The 19834-nt window shown below is 35.9% G+C and overlaps 1 protein-coding gene across 2 annotated transcripts in view; it reads right to left on the bottom strand.

Annotated features, from left to right (window-relative positions):
* The window catches only part of MATCAP2 (microtubule associated tyrosine carboxypeptidase 2), a 64988-nt gene that overhangs the window by 14540 nt on the left and 30614 nt on the right, over positions 1-19834 (bottom strand). For both annotated transcript variants that reach the window (XM_057733588.1, XM_057733589.1), the window contains exons 4-5: positions 19493-19625; positions 18636-18941 (exon numbers count right to left, since the gene is read on the bottom strand). In XM_057733588.1, coding sequence (XP_057589571.1) covers positions 18636-18941; positions 19493-19625 — 439 coding nt within the window. The remainder of the gene's footprint in view (positions 1-18635; positions 18942-19492; positions 19626-19834) is intronic.

Raw genomic sequence — 19834 nt, 5'->3', positions numbered from 1 at the left:
ACCTAACCTAACACCGAAAGAAACTAGAAAAAGAACAAAACTCAAAGTTAGAAAAAGGAAAGAAATCATAAAGATCAGAGCAGAAACAGATGAAACAGAGACTAAAAAACAATAGACAAGATCAATGAAACTAAGAGCTGGATCTTTGAAAAGATAAATAAAATTGATAAACCTTTAGCCAGACTCATCAAGAAAATAAGAGAAATGGCCCAAATCAATAAAATCATAAATGAAAAAGGAAAAGTTACAAACACCACCACAGCAATACAAAGGATCATAAAAGACTACAATGAACAATTATTCAGTGATAAAATGGGCTACCTAGAAGAAATAGACAAATTCTTAGAAAGGTATAATCTCCAAAGACTGAACCAGGAAGAAACAGAAAATATGAACAGACCAATCACAAGTATGGAAATTGAATCAGTAATTTTAAAACTCTCAAAAAACAAAAGTCCAGGATTAGATGGCTTTTGAGGTGAATTCTACCAAACATTTAGAGTTAGCATCTATGCTTCTTAAAGTATTCCAATGAACTGCAGAGGAAGGAATGCTCTGCAACTCATTCTACAAGGCCAGCATCAAACTGATACCAAAACCAAAGATATCACAAAAAAGAAAATTATAGGCTAATATCATTGATGAATATAAATTCAAAACTCCTCAACAAAATATTAGCAAACCAAATCCAAAAACACATTAAAAGGATTAGACACCATGCTCAAGTGGGATTTATCCCAGGGATGCAAGGATGGTTCAATATCTGCAAATCAATGTGATACACCACATAAACAAATTGAATAAAAATCATATGATCATCTCAAAACATGCAGAAAAAAATCTTCTGACAAAATTCAACACCCATTGATGATAAAAACTCTCCATGAAGTGGGCACAGAGGGAACACACCTGAATATAATACAGGTCATCTATGACAAATCCACAGCTACTGTCATACTCAGAAAAGCTGAAAGCACTTTTTCTAAGATTAGTAACAAGTCAAGGATACCAACTTTTGCCACTTTTATTCAACATAGTTTTGGAAGTTGTAGCCACAGATATGAAAGAAAAAGAAATTAAAGGAATCCATATTGGAAAGGAATAAGTAAAACTGCCACTGTTTACAGATGACACAATGCTATACACAGAAAATCCTAAAGATGCCATGAAAAAACTACTAGAACACATTAGTGAATTAATGAATTAAGTTGCAGGATACAAAATTAAATTATAGATATTTGTTGCAACTTCACAGTTAGCAACAAACTCAGAAAGGGATATTAAGGAAACATTCTTATTTACAATTGCATCAAAAAGAGCAAAAATACCTAGGAATAAACCTACCTAAGGAGGTAGAAGACCTGTACTCAGAAAACTAGAGGACACTGATGAAAGAAACTGAGATGACACAAAGATAAAAAGACATACCATGTTCATGGATTGGAAGAATTAATATTGTTAAAATGACCATACTACCCAAGGCAATCTACAGATTCAACACGGCCCCTAACAAAATGTCAATGGCATTTTTCACTGAACTAGAACAAAAATTTTTTAATTTTGTATGGAAACACAAAAGACCCCCCAATAGCCAAATCAATCTTGAGAAAGCAGAACAGATGTCGAGGAATCACACTCCAATTTCAGACTATACTACACACCTACAGTTATCAAAACAGTATGGTAATAGCACAAAAACAGACAAGTAGATCAATGGAATAGAATAGAGACCGCAGAAATAAACCCATGCACTTATGTTTAAATCAGTCTACAACAAAGGAGATAAGAACATACAACAGGGAGTAACAGTCTTTTCAATAAGTAGTGCTGGGAAACCTGGACAGCTAAATGTAAGAGAGTAAAATGAAAATGTTTTCTCACGCAATACTGAAAAATAAATGCAAAATGGACTAAAGACCTAAATGTATAACTGGAAACCAAAAAACTCCCAGAAGAAAAATAGCCAGAACACTTTTTTACATAAATCACAGCAATGTTTTTATGGATCTGTTTCCCAAAGCAATGGAAACAAAAGCAAAAATAAACATATGGGGCCTAATTAAGCTTAAAAGCTTTTGCACAGTAAAGGAAACCATTAACAAAATGAAAAGACAACCCACAGACTGGGAGAAAATATTTGCAAATGATGTGAATGATAAGCAGTTAACATCCAACATATAAAAACAGCGGATATAGCTCAACATCAAAAAACAAACTACACAATTTTAAAATGGGCAGAATACCTGAAAATAAATTTTTCCAAAGAAGACAAACAGATGGCTATCAGGCACAAGAAAAGATGCTCAACATTGCTAACCATCAGAGAAATGCAAATCACAACTTCAATGAGATATCACCTCACACCTGTGAGAATGGCTATCATCAAAAAGAACACAAATAACAAATGTGGATGAGGATGTGAAATATTGTACACTGATGCTGGTAATGTAAACTGGTGCAACCACGTGAAAAAACAGTATGCAGATTTCTCAAGAAACTAAAAACAGACTTACCACATGATCCAGCAATTCCATCCCTGGGTATATATCCCAAGAAAATGAAAACACTAATTTGTTGAGATACATGCACCCCAATGTTCATAGCAGCATTATTCACAAAAGCCAAAATATGGAACCTACCTAAGTGTCCATGAACAGATGAATGGATAAAGATGTGGTATATATGTGTGTTGTGTATATACACACACAGGAGTACTACTCAACCATAAAAAAAAAATGAAATTTTTGCATTTGCAATAACATAAGTGGACATGCAGTTTATTATGCTCAGTGAAATAAGTCAGAGAAAGACAAAAACTGTATGATCATTTATATGTGGAATCAAAAATATAAAACAAACTAGTGAATATAACAAAAAAGAAGCAGACACACAGATACAGAGAACAAATTAGTGGTTACCAGTGGGGAGGAGGAAGAAAGGAGGGGTAAGATAGGAGACTAAGAGGTAAAAACTACTATGTATAAAGTTAATAAGCTACAAGAATATACTGTACAGCACAGAGAATATAGCCAATATATTTAGAGTATAATCTATAAAAATTTTGAATCACTGTTGTATACCTGAAAATATATTATAAATCAACTACTGTAAACCTCAATAAATAAATAAATAAAATTGTTATTACTTTATTAGGTATGCTAATAACATGGGCATTATGATAAAAATTGTCTTTAGTTAAAATTCATATGGAAGTATTTATTATGGGTTAAAAGACATGATGTCAGGAACTGGCTTTAAAATAATATAGGAAATCAGGAACTTGAAAGAATACATGAGCCATAGTTAGAAAACGTTCATAATTCCTAAGACTGTGTAATATTTAATGTGGGACTAGCATACTAATCACTCTTTTGTAAATATCTGAAATTTTCAATAATTTCAATAGTTTTTTTTTTAACTAAGTGAAGGAAAAAAAACTAGTTTAAAAGCAATGTGCCTATATGGGTTGTCAACGGCAACATGAACGCCCTATGCATCTGGGTACAGAGCACTAAAATACCGACAAGCAGATCTAAAAAGAAGGCAGGAAATGGCAGATCCATTCTGTTGATTTGAAACTGAACCTGGAGTGGCTTTGCATATATGAAAGCCAGGGTACAGATGTCTTCCTCTTCGCAGTTTACCATCTTGCTTGGTCTTGGCTCTCAGGCACAACACCTTCATACAACTAAATCACCAGTATAAAATGTTAATGTGGGCTGCTCAGGAGATATAACCATCATAAACTTGGAAAACTATTTCTAAATTCCAAATAAATAGTTTGAAATACTTTTAGAAGAAAATGCATTGTTGAACTAATCTTAAAGTCAAAATGACTTTTTTTTATAATAATTTTTAAAATTTTACTTATCTTATTATTATTTTTTTGGCTGCATTGGGTCTTTGCTGCAGTGCAGGCTTTCTCTAGTTGTGGCGAGCAGGGTCTACTCTTCATTGCAGTGCGTGAGCCTCTCATTGTAGTGGCTTCTCTTGCTGTGGGGCATGGGCTCTAGGTGCACAGGCTTCAGTAGTTGTAGTTGTGGTGCATGGGCTTAGTTGCTCCACAGCATGTGGAATCTTCCCGAATCAGGGATCAAACCCATGTTCCCTGCATTGGCAGGCAGATTCTTAACCACTGCACCACCAGGGAAGTCCCCAAAATGACTTTTAAAAGGAACACTTCCTAATTCCTCTTTTTTTATAAAAGGAATTTTAAAAAATATTTTTGTACTCCTTATTCTGTCAGGAAAAAAATTAATAATCTATAATGGAATATAATTTGCAAAAAAAAACAACCCCAAAACACAACAAAAACCTGAATCACTATGCTGTAGACTTGAAACACAATACTGTAAATCAATTATACTTCAATTAAAAAACAAAAAACAATAACCAAAATCACCTCTAGGGGTAACCTGATATCTTAGAGCTACTGATAAAATCTTTTAAACTTTCTATTAGAGTAATGTGCTTACTTTGAACCAGAACTGCTTGTGAAGATCAACGTGCACTGTCATTGTACTCCTTGCTTCTATTTTCTTTAGACAAATAATAAAAACAATAATTTAACAAAATGCTAAAAATCCCCAGTGAAATTAATAGATTCAGGCAAGGATTACTGATAGATGGTAAAACCATTACATGAAACTGTGCTGGGAGACAGGATATTTGTACAGTATTTATCACCTTACAAAAAAAGGAAAACATACAAAGGAAAGAGGTCACAATCTCCATTTTCAACAAGGATCAAAGTTAGCATATCTAATGGTAGGACAGCTTATACTTAGGTGGCTCCTGATGTGATCCAATATCACTTATGTAGTGTTCTTATCAAAAATGTTTACCCTGAGTCTAATCAGGAGCAAACAATCAAACACATCCAGATTTTGGCCATTCTATGAGAACAGTGCCCAAGATGTTACAAACGCTCAGTAAGGATAAGAAACGTTGGGAAGGCAGAGACAAGATGGTGGAATAGGAGGATGTGAGCTCACCCCTTCTTACAAAAACACCAAAATCACAATTTAATGCTGAACAATCATTGACAAAATAATACTGGAACCTACCAAAAGAAGATCTCCAACATCCAAAGACAAAGAAGAAGTAACAATGAGACAGTAGGAGGGGTGCAATCAGGATAAAATCAAATCCCACACCCACCAGGTGGGTGATGCACAAACTGGAAAATAATTATATCATAGAAGTTCTCCCACAGGAGTGAAAGTTCTGAGCCCCATGACAAGCTCCTTACCCTGGGAATCTGGCAATGGGAGGAGGAGCTCCTAGAGAATCTGGCTTTGAAGGCCAGTGGGGTATGGTGGGAGGAATTCCATAGAACCAGAGGAAATAGAAACTCCACTCTTGGAGGACTCACACAACATCTAATTTGCACCAGGACCCAGGGAAAAAAAGCAGTGACCTCATAAAAGCCTGGGCCAGATTTACCTACTAGTATTGGAGGGTCTCCAGTGGAGGTAGGAGGGTGGCTGCAGGGACAGACACTGGTGGTGATAGTTTTGGAGAGTACTCATTGGCATGAGCCCTCTTGGAGGCCGCCATTTTCTCATAAAAACCTGTCCCCCTTCTCCCACCAACAGCCTGTAGGCTCCAGTGCTGGGATGCCTCAGACCAAACAACAAAAAGGGTAGGAACATGGCCCCACTCATCAAAAGACAGGCTGCTTAAAGTCTTCCTGAGACACAGCCACATGCTAAACACACCCCTTAACACAGCCCTGACCGACAGAGGTACAAGACCCAGCTCCACCCACCAGTGGGTAGAAACCAATCCCTCCCACCAGGAAGCCTGCACAAGCCTCTTAGACCAGCCTTATCCAGCAGGGGGCAGACAGAAGAAGCAAGAACTATAACACTTCAGCCTGTGGAACAGAAACCACAATCACAGAAAGTTAGACATGATGAGATGGCAAAGAAACATGGTCCAGACAAAGGAACATGATAAAACCCCAGAAACAACTAAGTCAAGTGGAAATAGGCAATCTACTCAAAAAAGAATTCAGAGTACTGATGGTAAAGATGATCCAAGATCTTGGAAAAAGAATACATTTCTTGTATCTTTCCACAGGTTGCAAAGATACAAGAAATGTTTAACAAAGGCCTAGAATTAAAGAACAGAGATGAATAATACAATAACTAGGTGAAAAATACAGTAGAAGGACTAAATAGCATACTAACTGAGGCAGAAGAACAGATAAGTGTGCTGGAAGACAGAATGGTGGAAATCACTGCTGCAGAACAGAATAACGAAAAAAGAATGAAAAGAAATGAGGACAGTCTAAGAGACCTCTGGGACAACATTAATTGCACCAACACTCACATTACAGGGGTCCCATAAAGAGAAGAGAGAAAGGACCTGAAAAAATATTTGAAGAGATAATAGCTGAAAAATTCCCTAACATAAGAAAGAAAACATTCACCTAACTCCAGGAAGTGCAGAGGGTCCCAGACAAGAATAACCTAAAGAGGAACAAGCCAAGACACAAAGTAATCAAACTGACAAAAATTAATGACAAAGAAAAAATATTAAAGGCAACAAGGGAACAGAAACAAAAATATACCAGGGAATCCCCATATGGTTATCAGCTTATTTTACAGCAGAAACTCTGCAGGCCAGAAGGGAGTGGCATGATACGTTTAAAGTGATGAAAGGGAAGAACCTACAGCCAAGAATACTCTACCCAGCGAGGCTCTCATTCAGATTCCACAGAGAAATCAAAAGCTTCACAGACAAGCAAAAGAGAATTCAGCACTACCAAACCAGCTCTACAACAAATACTAAAGGAACTTTTCTAAGCAGGAAACACGAGAAGAAAAGGACTCACAAAAACAAACCCAAAGCAATTAAGAAAATGGTGATAGTAACATACATATCGATAATCACCTTAAACGTGAGGGGATTAAGCACTCCAACCAAAAGACACACTGACTGAATGGATACAAAAACAAGACCCATATATGTGCTGTCTACAAGAGACTCACTTCAGACCTAGGGACATAGACAGACTGAGAGAGACAGGGTGGAAAAAGATATTCCGTGCAAACTGAGATCACAAGAAAACTGGAGTAGCAATACTCATATCAGATAAAATACACTTTAAAATAAAGAATGTTACAAGAGACAAGGAAGGACACTACATAATGATCAAGGGATCAATCCAAGAAAAATATATAACAATTATATATATATAATTGTTTATATATATATATGCACCCAATGTAGGAGCACCTCAATACATAAGGCAAATGCTATCAGCTATAAAAGGGAAAATCGACAGTAACACAAAAATAGTGGGGGACTTTAACACCTCACTTATGCCAATGGTCAGATCAGCCAGACAGAAAATTAATAAGAAAACAAAAGCTTTAAATTATACAATAGACCAGATAGATTTAATTGATATTTACAGGACAATCCATCCAAGAAAAGAAGATTACACTATCTTCTCAAGTGCACACAGAACATTCTCCAGGATAGATCACATCTTGGGTCACAAATCAAGCCTTGGGAAATTGAAGAAAACTGAAATTATATCAAGCTCTTTTCTGGCCACAATGCTATGAGATTAGAAATAAATTACAGGAAAAAAAAACTGTAAATAACACAAACATACGGAGGCTAAATAATATGCTACAAAATAACCAAGAGATCACTGAAGAAATCAAAGAGGAAATGAAAAAAATACTAGAGACAAATGACAATGAAAACATGACCCAAAACCTATGGGATGCAGCAAAAGCAGTTCTAAGAAGGAAGTTTATAGCAATACAATCATACCTCAAGATACAAGAAAAATTTCAAATAATCTAACCTTACACCTAAAGTAAACAGAGAAAGAACAAAGAAAACCCAAAGTTAGTCGCAGGAAAGAAATCATAAAGATCTGAGCAGAAATAAATGAAATAGAAACAAAGAAAACAATAGCAAAGATCAATAAAACTAAAAGCTGGCTCTCTCAGAAGATAAAATTGATAAACCTTAGCCAGACTAATCAAGAGAAAGAAAGACTCAAATCAATAAAATTACAAATGAAAAAGAAGCTAAAATAGACTCTGCAGAAATACAAACCATCATAAGACAATACTAAAAGCAACTATATGCAAATATAATGGACAACCTCGAAGAAATGGACAAACTCTTAGAAACTGTGATTAAAAATCTTCCAACAAACAGAAGTCCAGGACCAGATGGCTTCACAGGTGAATTCTATCAAATATTTAGAGAAGAGCTAACACCCATATTTCTCAAACTCTTCCAAAAAAGGAACACTCTCAAACTCATTCTACAAAGCCACCATCACACTTATACCAAAACCAGACAATAATATTACAAAAAAAGAAAATTACAGACCTGTATCACTGATGAATATAGAAGCAAAAATCCTCAACAAAACACTAGCAAACAGAATCCAACATCATACACCATGATCAAGTGGGATTTATTCCAGGGCTGCAAGGATTCTTCAATATGTGCAAATCAATGTAATATACCATATTAAGAAACTGAAGGATAAAAACCATATGACCATCTCAAAAGATGCAGAAAAAGCTTTCGACAAAATTCAACACCATTTATGATAAAAACTCTCCACAAAGTGGGCACAGAGGGAACCCACCTCAACATAATAAAGGCCATATAAGGCAAACCCACAGCAAACATTATTCTCAATGGTAAAAAACTGAAAGCATTTCCTTTAAGATCAGAAACAAGACAAGGATGTCCACTCTCACCACTATTATTCAACATAGTTTTGGAAATCCTAGCCATGGCAACCAGAGAAGAAAATAATTAAAAGGAATACAAATTGGAAAAGAAGAAGTAAAACTGTCACTGTTTGCAGATGACATGATACTATACATAGAAAATCCTAAAGATGCCAGTAGAAAACTACTAGAGCTAATCAATGAATTTGGTAAAGTTGCAGGATATGAAATTAATGCACAGAAAGCTCTTGCATTCCTACACATTAACAACAAAAGATCAGAAAGAGAAATTAAGGAAACAATCTCATTCACCATTGCAACAAAAAGAATAAAATACCTAGGAATAAACTTACCTAAGAAGGCAAAAGACCTGTACTCAGAAAACTATAAGACACTGATGAAAGAAATCAAAGAAGGGATTCCTAGGTGGCACAGTGATTAAGAATCCACCTGCCAATGCAGGGGACACAGGTTCGATCCCTGTTCCAGGAAGATCCCACATGCCGCAGAGCAACTAAGCCCATGCACCACAACTATTGAGACTGCTCTCCAGAGCCTGTGAGCCAACTCTTGAACCCATGTGCCTCAACTACAGAAGCCCATGCACCTAGAGCCATGCTCCACAACAAGAGAAGCCACTGTAATGAGGAGGCTGCACACCACAATGAAGAATAGCCCCCTCGCTGCAACAAAGACCCAATGCAGCCAGTAAATAATAAATTAAACAAAAAAATTTTTAAAAAATCAAAGAAGACAAAAATAGATGGAGAGATATACCATGCTCCTGTGTGGGAAGAATCAATACTGTGAAAATGACTATCCTACCCAAAGCAATTACAGGTTCAATGCAATCCCTATCAAATTATCAATGGCATTTTTCAGAGAACTAGAACAAAAAAATCTTAAAATGCGTATGGAGACATTAAAGACCCCAAACAGCCAAAGCAATCTTGAAGAAAAAAAATGGACCTGGAGGAATCAGACTCCCTGGGTTCAGACTATACTACAAAGCTACAGTAATCAAAACAGTATGGTACTGGCATAAAAACAGAAATATAACTCAATAGAACAGGATAGAAAGCCCAGAGAGGGCTTCCCTGGTGGCACAGTGGTTAAGAACCTGCCTGCCAATGCAAGGGACACAGGTTCGATCCCTGATCTGGGAAGATCTCACGTGCCACCAAGCAACTAAGCCCATGTGCCACAACCACTGAGCCTGCACTCTAGAGCCTGTGAGTCACAACTACTGAGCCCATACACCACAACTACTGAAGCCCATGTGCCTAGAGCCTGTGCTCTGCAACAAGAGAAGCAACCTCATTGAGAAGCCCACACACCACAATGAAGAGTAGCCCTGCTCACCACAACTAGAAAAAGCCTACGTGCAGCAACAAAGACCAAATGCATCCAAAATAAATAAATAAATAAAAATAAGTGTACAAATTCTTTGATACTTTAGAAAAGAAATCCTCACCAACACTTATTATCACATCTTTAAAAAAAAAAAAAAAGAAAGAAAGAAAGCCCAGAGATAAACCAATGCACCTATCGTCAACTAATCTATGACAAAGAAGGCAAGGATATACAATGGTGAAAAGATAGTCTCTTCAGTAAGTGATGCTGGGAAAACTGGACAGCTACATGTAAAGAATGAAATTACAACACTCTGTAACACCATACACAAAAATAAACTCAAAATGGATTAAAGATGTAAGACTGGACACTATAAAACTCTCAGAGGAAAACTCCATAGGAAGGACACTCTTGGACATAAATCACAGCAAGATCTTTTTTGATCTACTCTAGTAGGTGGGAAATAAAAACAAAAATAAACAAATGGGACCTGAAACTTAAAAGCTTTTACACAGCAAAGGAAACCATAAACAAGACAAAAAGACAACCCACAGAATGGGAGAATATATTTGCAAACAAATCAATGTCCAAAAGATTAATCGCCATTATATACAAACAGCTCCTGCAGCTGAATGTCAAAAAAAATACAACCCAATCAAAAAATGGAAGACATAAAGACATTTCTCCAAAGAAGACATACAGATGGCCAAGAGACATGAAAAGATGCTCAACATCACTAATTATTAGAGAAATGCAAATCAAAACTACAATGAGGTATCACCTCACACTGGTCAGCATGGCCATCATCAAGAAATCTACAAACAATAATTGCTGGAGAGGGTGCAGAGAGAAGGGAACCCTCTTGCACTGCTGGTGGGAATGTAAATAGATACAGCCACTAAACAGAACAGTACAGAGGTTCCTTAAAAAAATAAAAACAGAATTACCGTGTTACCCAGCAACCCCACTATCATGCATATACCCACAGAAAACCATAGTTCAAAAAGACACATGCTCCCCAATGTTCAATGCAGCACTATTTTCAACAGCCAGGTCATGGAAGCAACCTAAATGTCCACTGACAGACGAATGGGTAAAGGAGATGTGGTACATATATACGAATATTACTCAGCCATAAAAAGGAACTAAATTGGGTCATCTGTAGAGATATGGATGGACCTAGAGTCTGTCATACAGAGTGAAGTAAGTCAGAGAAAAACAGCATATATTAATGCATATTTGTGGAATCTAGAAAAATGGTACGGATGAACAGATCTGCAAGTCAGAAACAGAGACAGATGTAGAGAACAAACATATGGACACAAAGCAGGGAAGGAGGCATGGGATGAATTGGGAGGTTGGGATTAACATATATACACTAATATGTATAAAATAGATAGCTAATGAGAACCTGCTGCATAGCACAGGGAACTCCACTTTACTGTACAGTAGAAACTAACAACATTGTAAAACAACTATACCCCAAGGGGAAAAAAAATAGGAAAACAAGAAAATAAGTCCTTAAATGACAATTAGACCAGATGGATGTAATGAATATATAGAGAGCTTTCCATTTAAAAGCACGAGAATACATGTTCTTCTCAAGTGCACATGCAACATTTTCTAGGATAGATCACATGCTGGGCTGCAAAGCAAGCCTCAGTAAACTTAAGAAAATTGAAATCATATCGAGCATCTTTTCTGACCACAATACTATGAGATTAGAAATCAACTATAAGAAAAGCACTTTAAAAAATAAACACAGGAGGCTAAACAATATACTCTTAAACGACCAAAGGATCACTGAAGAAATCAAAGAAGAAATAAAAATATACCTAGAGACAAAAGTAAATGAAAACACAATGATCCAAAACCTATGGGATGCAGCAAAAGCAGTTTTGAGAGGAAAGTTTATAGCAATACAATCTTACCTCAGGAAACAAGAAAAATCTCAAACAACGTACTCTTACACCTAAACAAGTATAGAAAGAAGAACAAACAAAGTCCAAAGGTAGTAGAAGGAAAGAAATCATAAACATTAGAGCAGAAAATAAAAGAAATACAGATGAAGAAAATAGAAAAGATCAATGAAACTAAAAGCTGGTTTTTTGAAAAGATAAAAACCAAACTCACCAAGAAAAAAGGGGAGAGGGCTCAAATCAAAAAAATTAGAAACTAAAAAGAAGTTACAATGGACACCACAGAAATACAAAGGATCATAAGAGACTACTGCAAGCAACTTTATGTCAATAAAATGGACAACCTGGAAGAAATGGACAAATTCTTAGAAAGGTACAATCTCCCAAGCCTGAACCAGGAAGAAATACAAAATATGAACAGACCAATCACAAGTAATGAAATTGAAACTTGTGATTTTAAAACTCCCAACAAACAAAAGTCCAGGACCAGATGGCTTCACAGTTGAATTCTACCAAACATTTAGAGAAGAGTTAACACCTATCCTTCTCAAACTATTCCAAAAAATTGCAGAGGCAAGAACATTCCCAAACTCATTCTATGAGGCCATGATCACCCTGATACCAAAACCAGGCAGACACCACACACAAAAAAGAAAATTACAGGCCAATATCACTGATGAACATACACAAAAAACCTCAACAAAATACTAGGAAACCAAATCCAACAATACATTAAAAGCATCATACAACATGATCAACTGGGATTTATCCAAGGGATGCAAGAATTTTTCAGTATCTGCAAATCAATCAGTGTATTATACCACATCAACATACTGAAGAATAAAAACCATATGACCATCTGAAAAGATGCAGAAAAAGCTTTTGACAAAATTCAACACCCATTTATAATAAAAACCCTCCCAAGAGCGGGCATAGAGGGAACTGAACTCAACATAATAAAGTCCATATATATTACAAACCTACAGCTGACATCACACTCAACGTTGAAAAGCTGAAAGCATTTCCTCTAAGATCAGGAACAAGACAAGGGTGTTGTCTTGTTGAGTGAGTGATATTGTCTCTCACCACTTTTATACAATGTGGTTTTGGAAGTCCTATCCACAGCAATCAGAGAAGAAAAAAAATAAAAGGAATCCATATTGGAAAGGAAGTAGTAACACTGTCACTGTTTGCAGAAGACATGATATTACACACAGAAAATCCTAAAGCTGCTCCAAGAAAACTACTGGAGTTCAAAGAATTAGGTTAGACTACAGGATAAAAGAATTAATAAACAAAAAATTGGTTACATTTCTATACACTAACAATGAAAGATCTGAAAGAGAAATTAAGGAAATAATCCCATTTACCATTGCATCAAAAAAAAAAAAAAACATAACCTAGAAATAACCCTACCAAAGGAGGCAAAACAGCAGTACTCTGAAAACTATTAGATGCTGATGAAAGAAATCAAAGATGACACAAACAGATGGAAGGATATATCATGTTCTTGCACTGGAAGAATCAATATTGCCAAAATGTACCCAAGGCAATCTACACAGTCAAAGGAATTCCTATCAAATTTTGAATAACATTTTTCACAGAACTAGAACAAAAAAAATTTTTTTTTAATTTGTATGAAAACACAAACCGCCACAAATAGCCAAAGCAATCTTAAGAGGGGGGAAAAACAGGCCTGGAAGAATAAGTCTCCTGATTTCAGACTATACTACAAAGTTACAGTCATCAAAACACTATGGTACAGGTACAAAAACAAAAATATAAATCAATGGAACAGGATAGAAAGCCCAAAAATAAACACATGCACCTGTGCCCAATTAACCTCTGATAAAAAAGGCAAGACTATAGAATGGAGAAACAAGTCTCTTCAATACATGTTGTTGAGAAAACTGGACAGCTATAGGTAAAAGAATGAAATTAGAACATTCTTTTATACCATATACAAAAATAAACTCAAAATGAATTAACTTAAACATAAGACCTAATGTTATAAAACTCTTAGAGGAAAACATAGGAAGAACACTCTGAAATAAATCTCAGCAATATCTTTTTCAATCTGTCTCCCAGAGTACCATATGATTCAGGAATCCCACTCCTGGGCACACATCTGACAAAAACCATGGTTTTTGCACCCATGCACCCCAATGTTCACTGCAGTGCTGTTTACAATAAGCAAGACATGGAAGCAACCTAAATGTCCATCAAAAGAATAATGGATAAATAGATGTTGTACGTATGTCCAATGGAATATTACTCAGCTATTAAAAAGGATGAAATAATGCCATTGGCAGCAACATGAATGGACCTGGAGATTATCGTACTAAGTGAAGTAAGACAGAGAAAAACAAATGTCATCTGATATTGCTTACATGCAAAATCTAAAAAGAAATGATACAAATGAACATACTTACAAAACAGAAACAGACTCACAGACTTAGAAAGCACACTTAGGTTAACAAAGGGGAAAGGTGGAGGGCAGGAATAAATTGGGAGTTTGGAACTGACGTGTACACACTACTCTACTGAAAACAGATAACCAAGAAGGACCTACTGTGTAACATAGGGAACTCTGGTTAATATTCTCTAATAACCTAAATGGGAAAAGAACTTGAGAAACAATAGATACATGTATATGTATAACTGAATCAGTTTGCTGTACACCTGAAACTAACACAACATTGTTAATCAACTATACTCCAATCTAAAATAAAAATAAAAAAACAAATGGGACATAATTAAACAGCTTTTGCATAGCAGAGGAAACCATAAAAGGACACCACACAATGAATGACAAGAAATTCTGGCAAATGATGCAACTGACAAGAGATTAATCTCCAAAATTTATAAACTGCTCATGGAGCACAATATGAAAAAAAAAAAAAAATCAGAAAAATGGGAGGAAGACCTAAACAGACATTTCTCCAAAGAAGACATACAGATGCCACAAGGAACATGGAAGAATGCTCAATATTGCTAATTATTAGAGAAATGGAAATTAAAACTGTAATGACACCTCACACCAGTCGGAAAGGCTATAATCAAAAAGTCTACAAACTATAAATGCTGGAGCAGGTGTGGAGAAAAGGGAACCCTCCTACTTGTTGGTGGGAATGTAAACTGGTACAGCCACTATGGAGAACAGTATGGAGATTCCTCAAAAAAACTAAAAATAGAGCTACCATGTGATCCAGCAATCCCACTCCTTGGCATATATCTGAAGCAAACCATGGTTTAAAAGGATACATGCACCACAATGTTGATTGCAGCGCTCTTTACAATAACCAAGACATGGAAGCAACCTACATGTCCACTGAGAGAAGAGTGGGTAAAGAAGATGAGGCACATATGTCCAATGGAATATTACTCAGCCATTAAAAATAATGAAATAATGCCATTGGCAGCAACGTGAATGGAACTGGATATTATCATTCTAAGTGAAGTAAGTCAGAGAAAGACAAATATCATCTAATATCACTTAAATGCAAAATCTTAAAAAAATGATACAAATGAACGTACTTACAAAACAGAAACAGACTCACAGACTTAGCATACTTAGGTTAACAAAGGGGAAAAGTGGAGGGCAGGAATAAATTGGGAGTTTAGGATTGACATATACACACTACAATAATGAAAACATAACCAACAAGGACCTACTGTATAGCACAGGGACTTCTGCTCAATATTCTCTAATAACATAAATGGGAAAAGAACTTGAGAAACAATAGGCACATGTATATGTATAACTGAATCAGTTTGCTGTACACCTGAATCTAACACAACATTGCTAATCAACTATACTCCAATTTAAAATAAAATCTTTTTAAAAATGGCACCTAATGAAACTCAAAAGCTTTTGCACAGCAGAGGAAATCATAAACAAAAGGAAAGACAACCCACACAATGGGAGAAAATACTGGCAAATGATGCAATCAACAAGAGATTAATCTCCAAAATTTACAAACAGCTCATGTACCTCAGTATCAAAAAAAGCAAACAACCTAATCAAAAAATGGGCAGAAGACCTAAATAGACATTTCTCCAAAGAGGACAGATGGCCACGAGGCACATGGAGAGATGCTCAACTCTGCTAGTCATGAGATAAATGCAAATCAAAACTACAATGAGATATCACCTCACACCAGTCAGAATGGCCATCACCAAAAATGGACAAACATGAGATCTAGAACTGACTTCCTGTATATGAAAAATAAAAGAGCTGAACAGAACCTGAAAAAAAAAAAATCTACAAACAATAAATGCTGAAGAGGGTGTTGAGAAAAGGGAACCCTCCTACACTGTAGGTATATAAATTGGTACAGCCACTATAGAGAACATTATGGAAGTTCCTTAAAAAAATTAAAAATAGAGCTGCCATATGATCCACCAATGCCACTCCAGGGCAGCTATCTGGCGAAAACCATGGTCTGGAAGGATACATGTACCCCAATGTTCATTGCAGTGCTGTTTACAAGAACCAAGACATGGAAGCAACCTAAATGTCCACTGACAGAAGAATGAATAAAGAAGATGTGGTAGATACATACAATGGAATATTACTCAGCCATTAAAAAGAATAAAATAATGCCATTGGTAGCAACATGGATGGACCTGGAGATTATCATACTTAGTTAAATAAGTCAGACAGAGAAAAATATCTTCTTATACCACTCTATGGAGAATCAAAAAAATGATACAAATGAAGGTATTTACAAAACAAAAACAGAATCACAGACTTGGAATACAAACTTATGCTTACTAAAGGGGAACGGTATGGGGCAGGGATAAACTGGCAGTTTGGGACTGACATATACACACTACTATATTTAAAATAGATAACCAACAAGGACCTACTGTATAGCAAAGGGAACTGTGGTGAAATTCTGTAATAACTAAATGGGTAAAGAACATGAAAAAGAATAGATACATGTATATGTATAACTGAACCACTCCACCATACACCAAAAACTAACAAAACACTGTTAATCAACTATACTCCAATATAAAATAAATATTAAAAAAAATTAAAAAAACTAAAGAACAGTATGATGAGGAACAAAAAACACAGTGTTCAAGATGTCTCCCTATTAAAAAAGGCTGAAGAGACACTGCCACCGTAAGTAATGCATGAACCCTGACTGGACCTAGATTTTTTTTAACACCTGTAAAGACATTTTTGGAACAGTTGGGGAAATTTAAATACAGTATATGGAGTAGTTGATATTGCTGAATTACCACTCACCTTCTTAAGTGTGATAATAACACTGTTTTAAGTAGAAGAGAGCGTTTTTAGTCTTAGGAGATGCATGCTCAAGCTTGTAAGGAATGAAATGTCAAGTGTACAACTTGCTTTTAAAAAGTCACAGAATAGCATCAAGAAAGTGAAAAGACTATAGAATAGTAGAAAATATTTGTAAATGATTATTTGACAAGAGATTTGTATCTAGAATATAAAAAAACTCTCACACCTCAATAATAAAAAGGAAACCAATTAAAAATGGGTAAATGATCTAAACAGACAGTTCTCCAAAGAAAATACACAAATAGCCAATAATCACATGAAAAGATGCTCAACATCATAAGTCACCAGGAAAATGCAACTCTAAACCACGAGTTAACCACTTCACAACCACTAGGATGGTTATAATATAAATTTTAAAAATCGCAGGTGTTGGTGAGGATTCAGAGAAATAGAAATCCTCATACACTGTGGTGGGAATGTAAAATGGTGCAGTCATTTTGGAAACAGTGGCAGTTTCTCAAAAGGCTGAGCAGAGAGTTGCCATTTAACCCCAAAATTCTACTAAGTATATACTCAAGAGAATTACCAGCATAAACTTGTGCACAAATGGTCATAATAGCATTATTAATAATAGCCAAAAAGTGGAAAAAACCCAAATGCCGATTAACTGGTGAAAGGATAAATAAAAGGCGTCACATCCACCCAGTGGAATATTATGCAGCAATAAAAAGGACTGATATACTGATACATGCTACAGTATGAACGAACTTTAAAAACATTATGCTAAGTAAAAGAAGCCAGCGACAAAGGCTCACATATTATATGATTTCATTTACATGAAATGTCCAAAACAGGCAAAAGTAGTAATAGTAGACTAATGGTTATTTATCGCTGGGAGCAATGGGGAGAGAGAATAGGTAATGACTGCTAATAGGTACAAGTTTCTTTTTGGGTGATGAAACGTTCTGGAATTAGATAGTGGTGTTGGCTGCACACCTCCATGAATATTATAAAAACCAGTGAATTGTACATTTTAAATGAGTGAATTATATGTTGTGCAAATTATATATCTCAATAAAGTTGTTTTTAAAGTCAGAGAGGGAGAGAGAAAGCAACAATGGCAAAATATTAACAATTCGTGAATCAGAGGAAGGGTAAATAAGTGTTCATTATTTCCCTGTTTCTGTAGGTTTGAAATTTTTCAAAATGAGATGGGAAAAATAAAGCTAACAAAATGTGATTTGGGAAAACTAGCACTGACCTCAAGTAACAAAAGGTTTAATCTTTCATAGGTGAGTGGATTCTCTGATGGGAAGGGATATAACCAAAATCAATAGACAATTGCCCAATAAATCAGAAAATCTACAGTCAGGGGACACCCACCTGGTTGAGAGGTATCAGTCCATCCCCTCTTGGCTCGTACACAATAATCCCATCTTGTATTGGGGTCCTTGACAAACTTTCCAATATCTCTGAATAGTTCACAAAAAGACATATGGCTGGCTCGATAAACAGTGTAGTATAGGAGGGCAGCCCTCCATAAAAAGGGGTCTTTTCTAAACAGGACACTGTGAATACTTGCCAGTCCTTCCTCTGTGGGATTGTTTGGCTTTAGCTCATGTTTTTTACGGCCAGTCCAACTGTTCCATGGCTGCTGAAGGTTGTTAATACCTCGAAAATAATGTGTGCCTATGGAGAAGAAAAGGCACATGAAAAGCAAGAAATGCCATTCTTATTTTAATTCTTCTCCAAAAAAAAGATTCTACCAACAGTTCTGAAACTAAATTGATGTGTACCTACAAATCAAAACGAAGCAGAAAATGACCTGGCCCCAATGCTCTTTGGTTTGAAGGAGTACACTGCCTTCAGAAGGATTATATGTCTCTTTAGAAAAAGTGTAACTTTTACGGCACTTTATTTTCTTTTTAAGAGAAGAATTATAGACTTAATATTTGAAAAGAATCTCAGAGATTACTTAGTTCGATTCCCTCAGTTGAAGCTGGGGGAACCGAAATCCAGAGAAGTTAAATGACTCTCCAAGCTTAATACAGCTACACAGTACCCTAAAAAATCTAATTTGAAATGAGACATTACTATCTTAACTTTAGTTCAAGTGACACCTAACAATTTCATTACTTTTTGCTAAATATTACTATGAAAAAAACCCATTACAGAAGAACATGTCCTTCAAGTAATTTCTGCTATTATAACTGAATAAATGGAAAAGGGTTGCTCCCTACCTATTTCATGCCTCAGCATTCCTTCTAGCCAATGCTCCCGTGCAGTGGAAACATTGATGGTCAGTGTTGGACATCCATTTACTACTGTCATGGAAGCTCGGGAAAGCAGGTCCTCAGTGAGATGAACTACAATCTAAGGAGCAAGACAAAACTTAGAAGGCAGGGGGAGAAAGTTTTCACAAAAAACAATAAACTCATAAATTAAACACCTTTTTATTTTGTTTACACCATCTTGAATCTCCCAGAAACCAAGACGACAAAATACAGACCCTTGCAATTTTGAGTCTTTGGGAACTCAAGAACCTTTACTGGATTGAAAGAAAAGTAGACATGTGGAGGAAG

The sequence above is a fragment of the Hippopotamus amphibius genome, chromosome 4, assembly GCF_030028045.1.
Source record: "Hippopotamus amphibius kiboko isolate mHipAmp2 chromosome 4, mHipAmp2.hap2, whole genome shotgun sequence".
Taxonomy (NCBI): Eukaryota; Metazoa; Chordata; class Mammalia; order Artiodactyla; family Hippopotamidae; genus Hippopotamus; species Hippopotamus amphibius.
The sequence above is the reverse complement of the archived record's forward strand: the minus strand, read 5'-3'. Positions and strand labels throughout refer to the sequence as shown.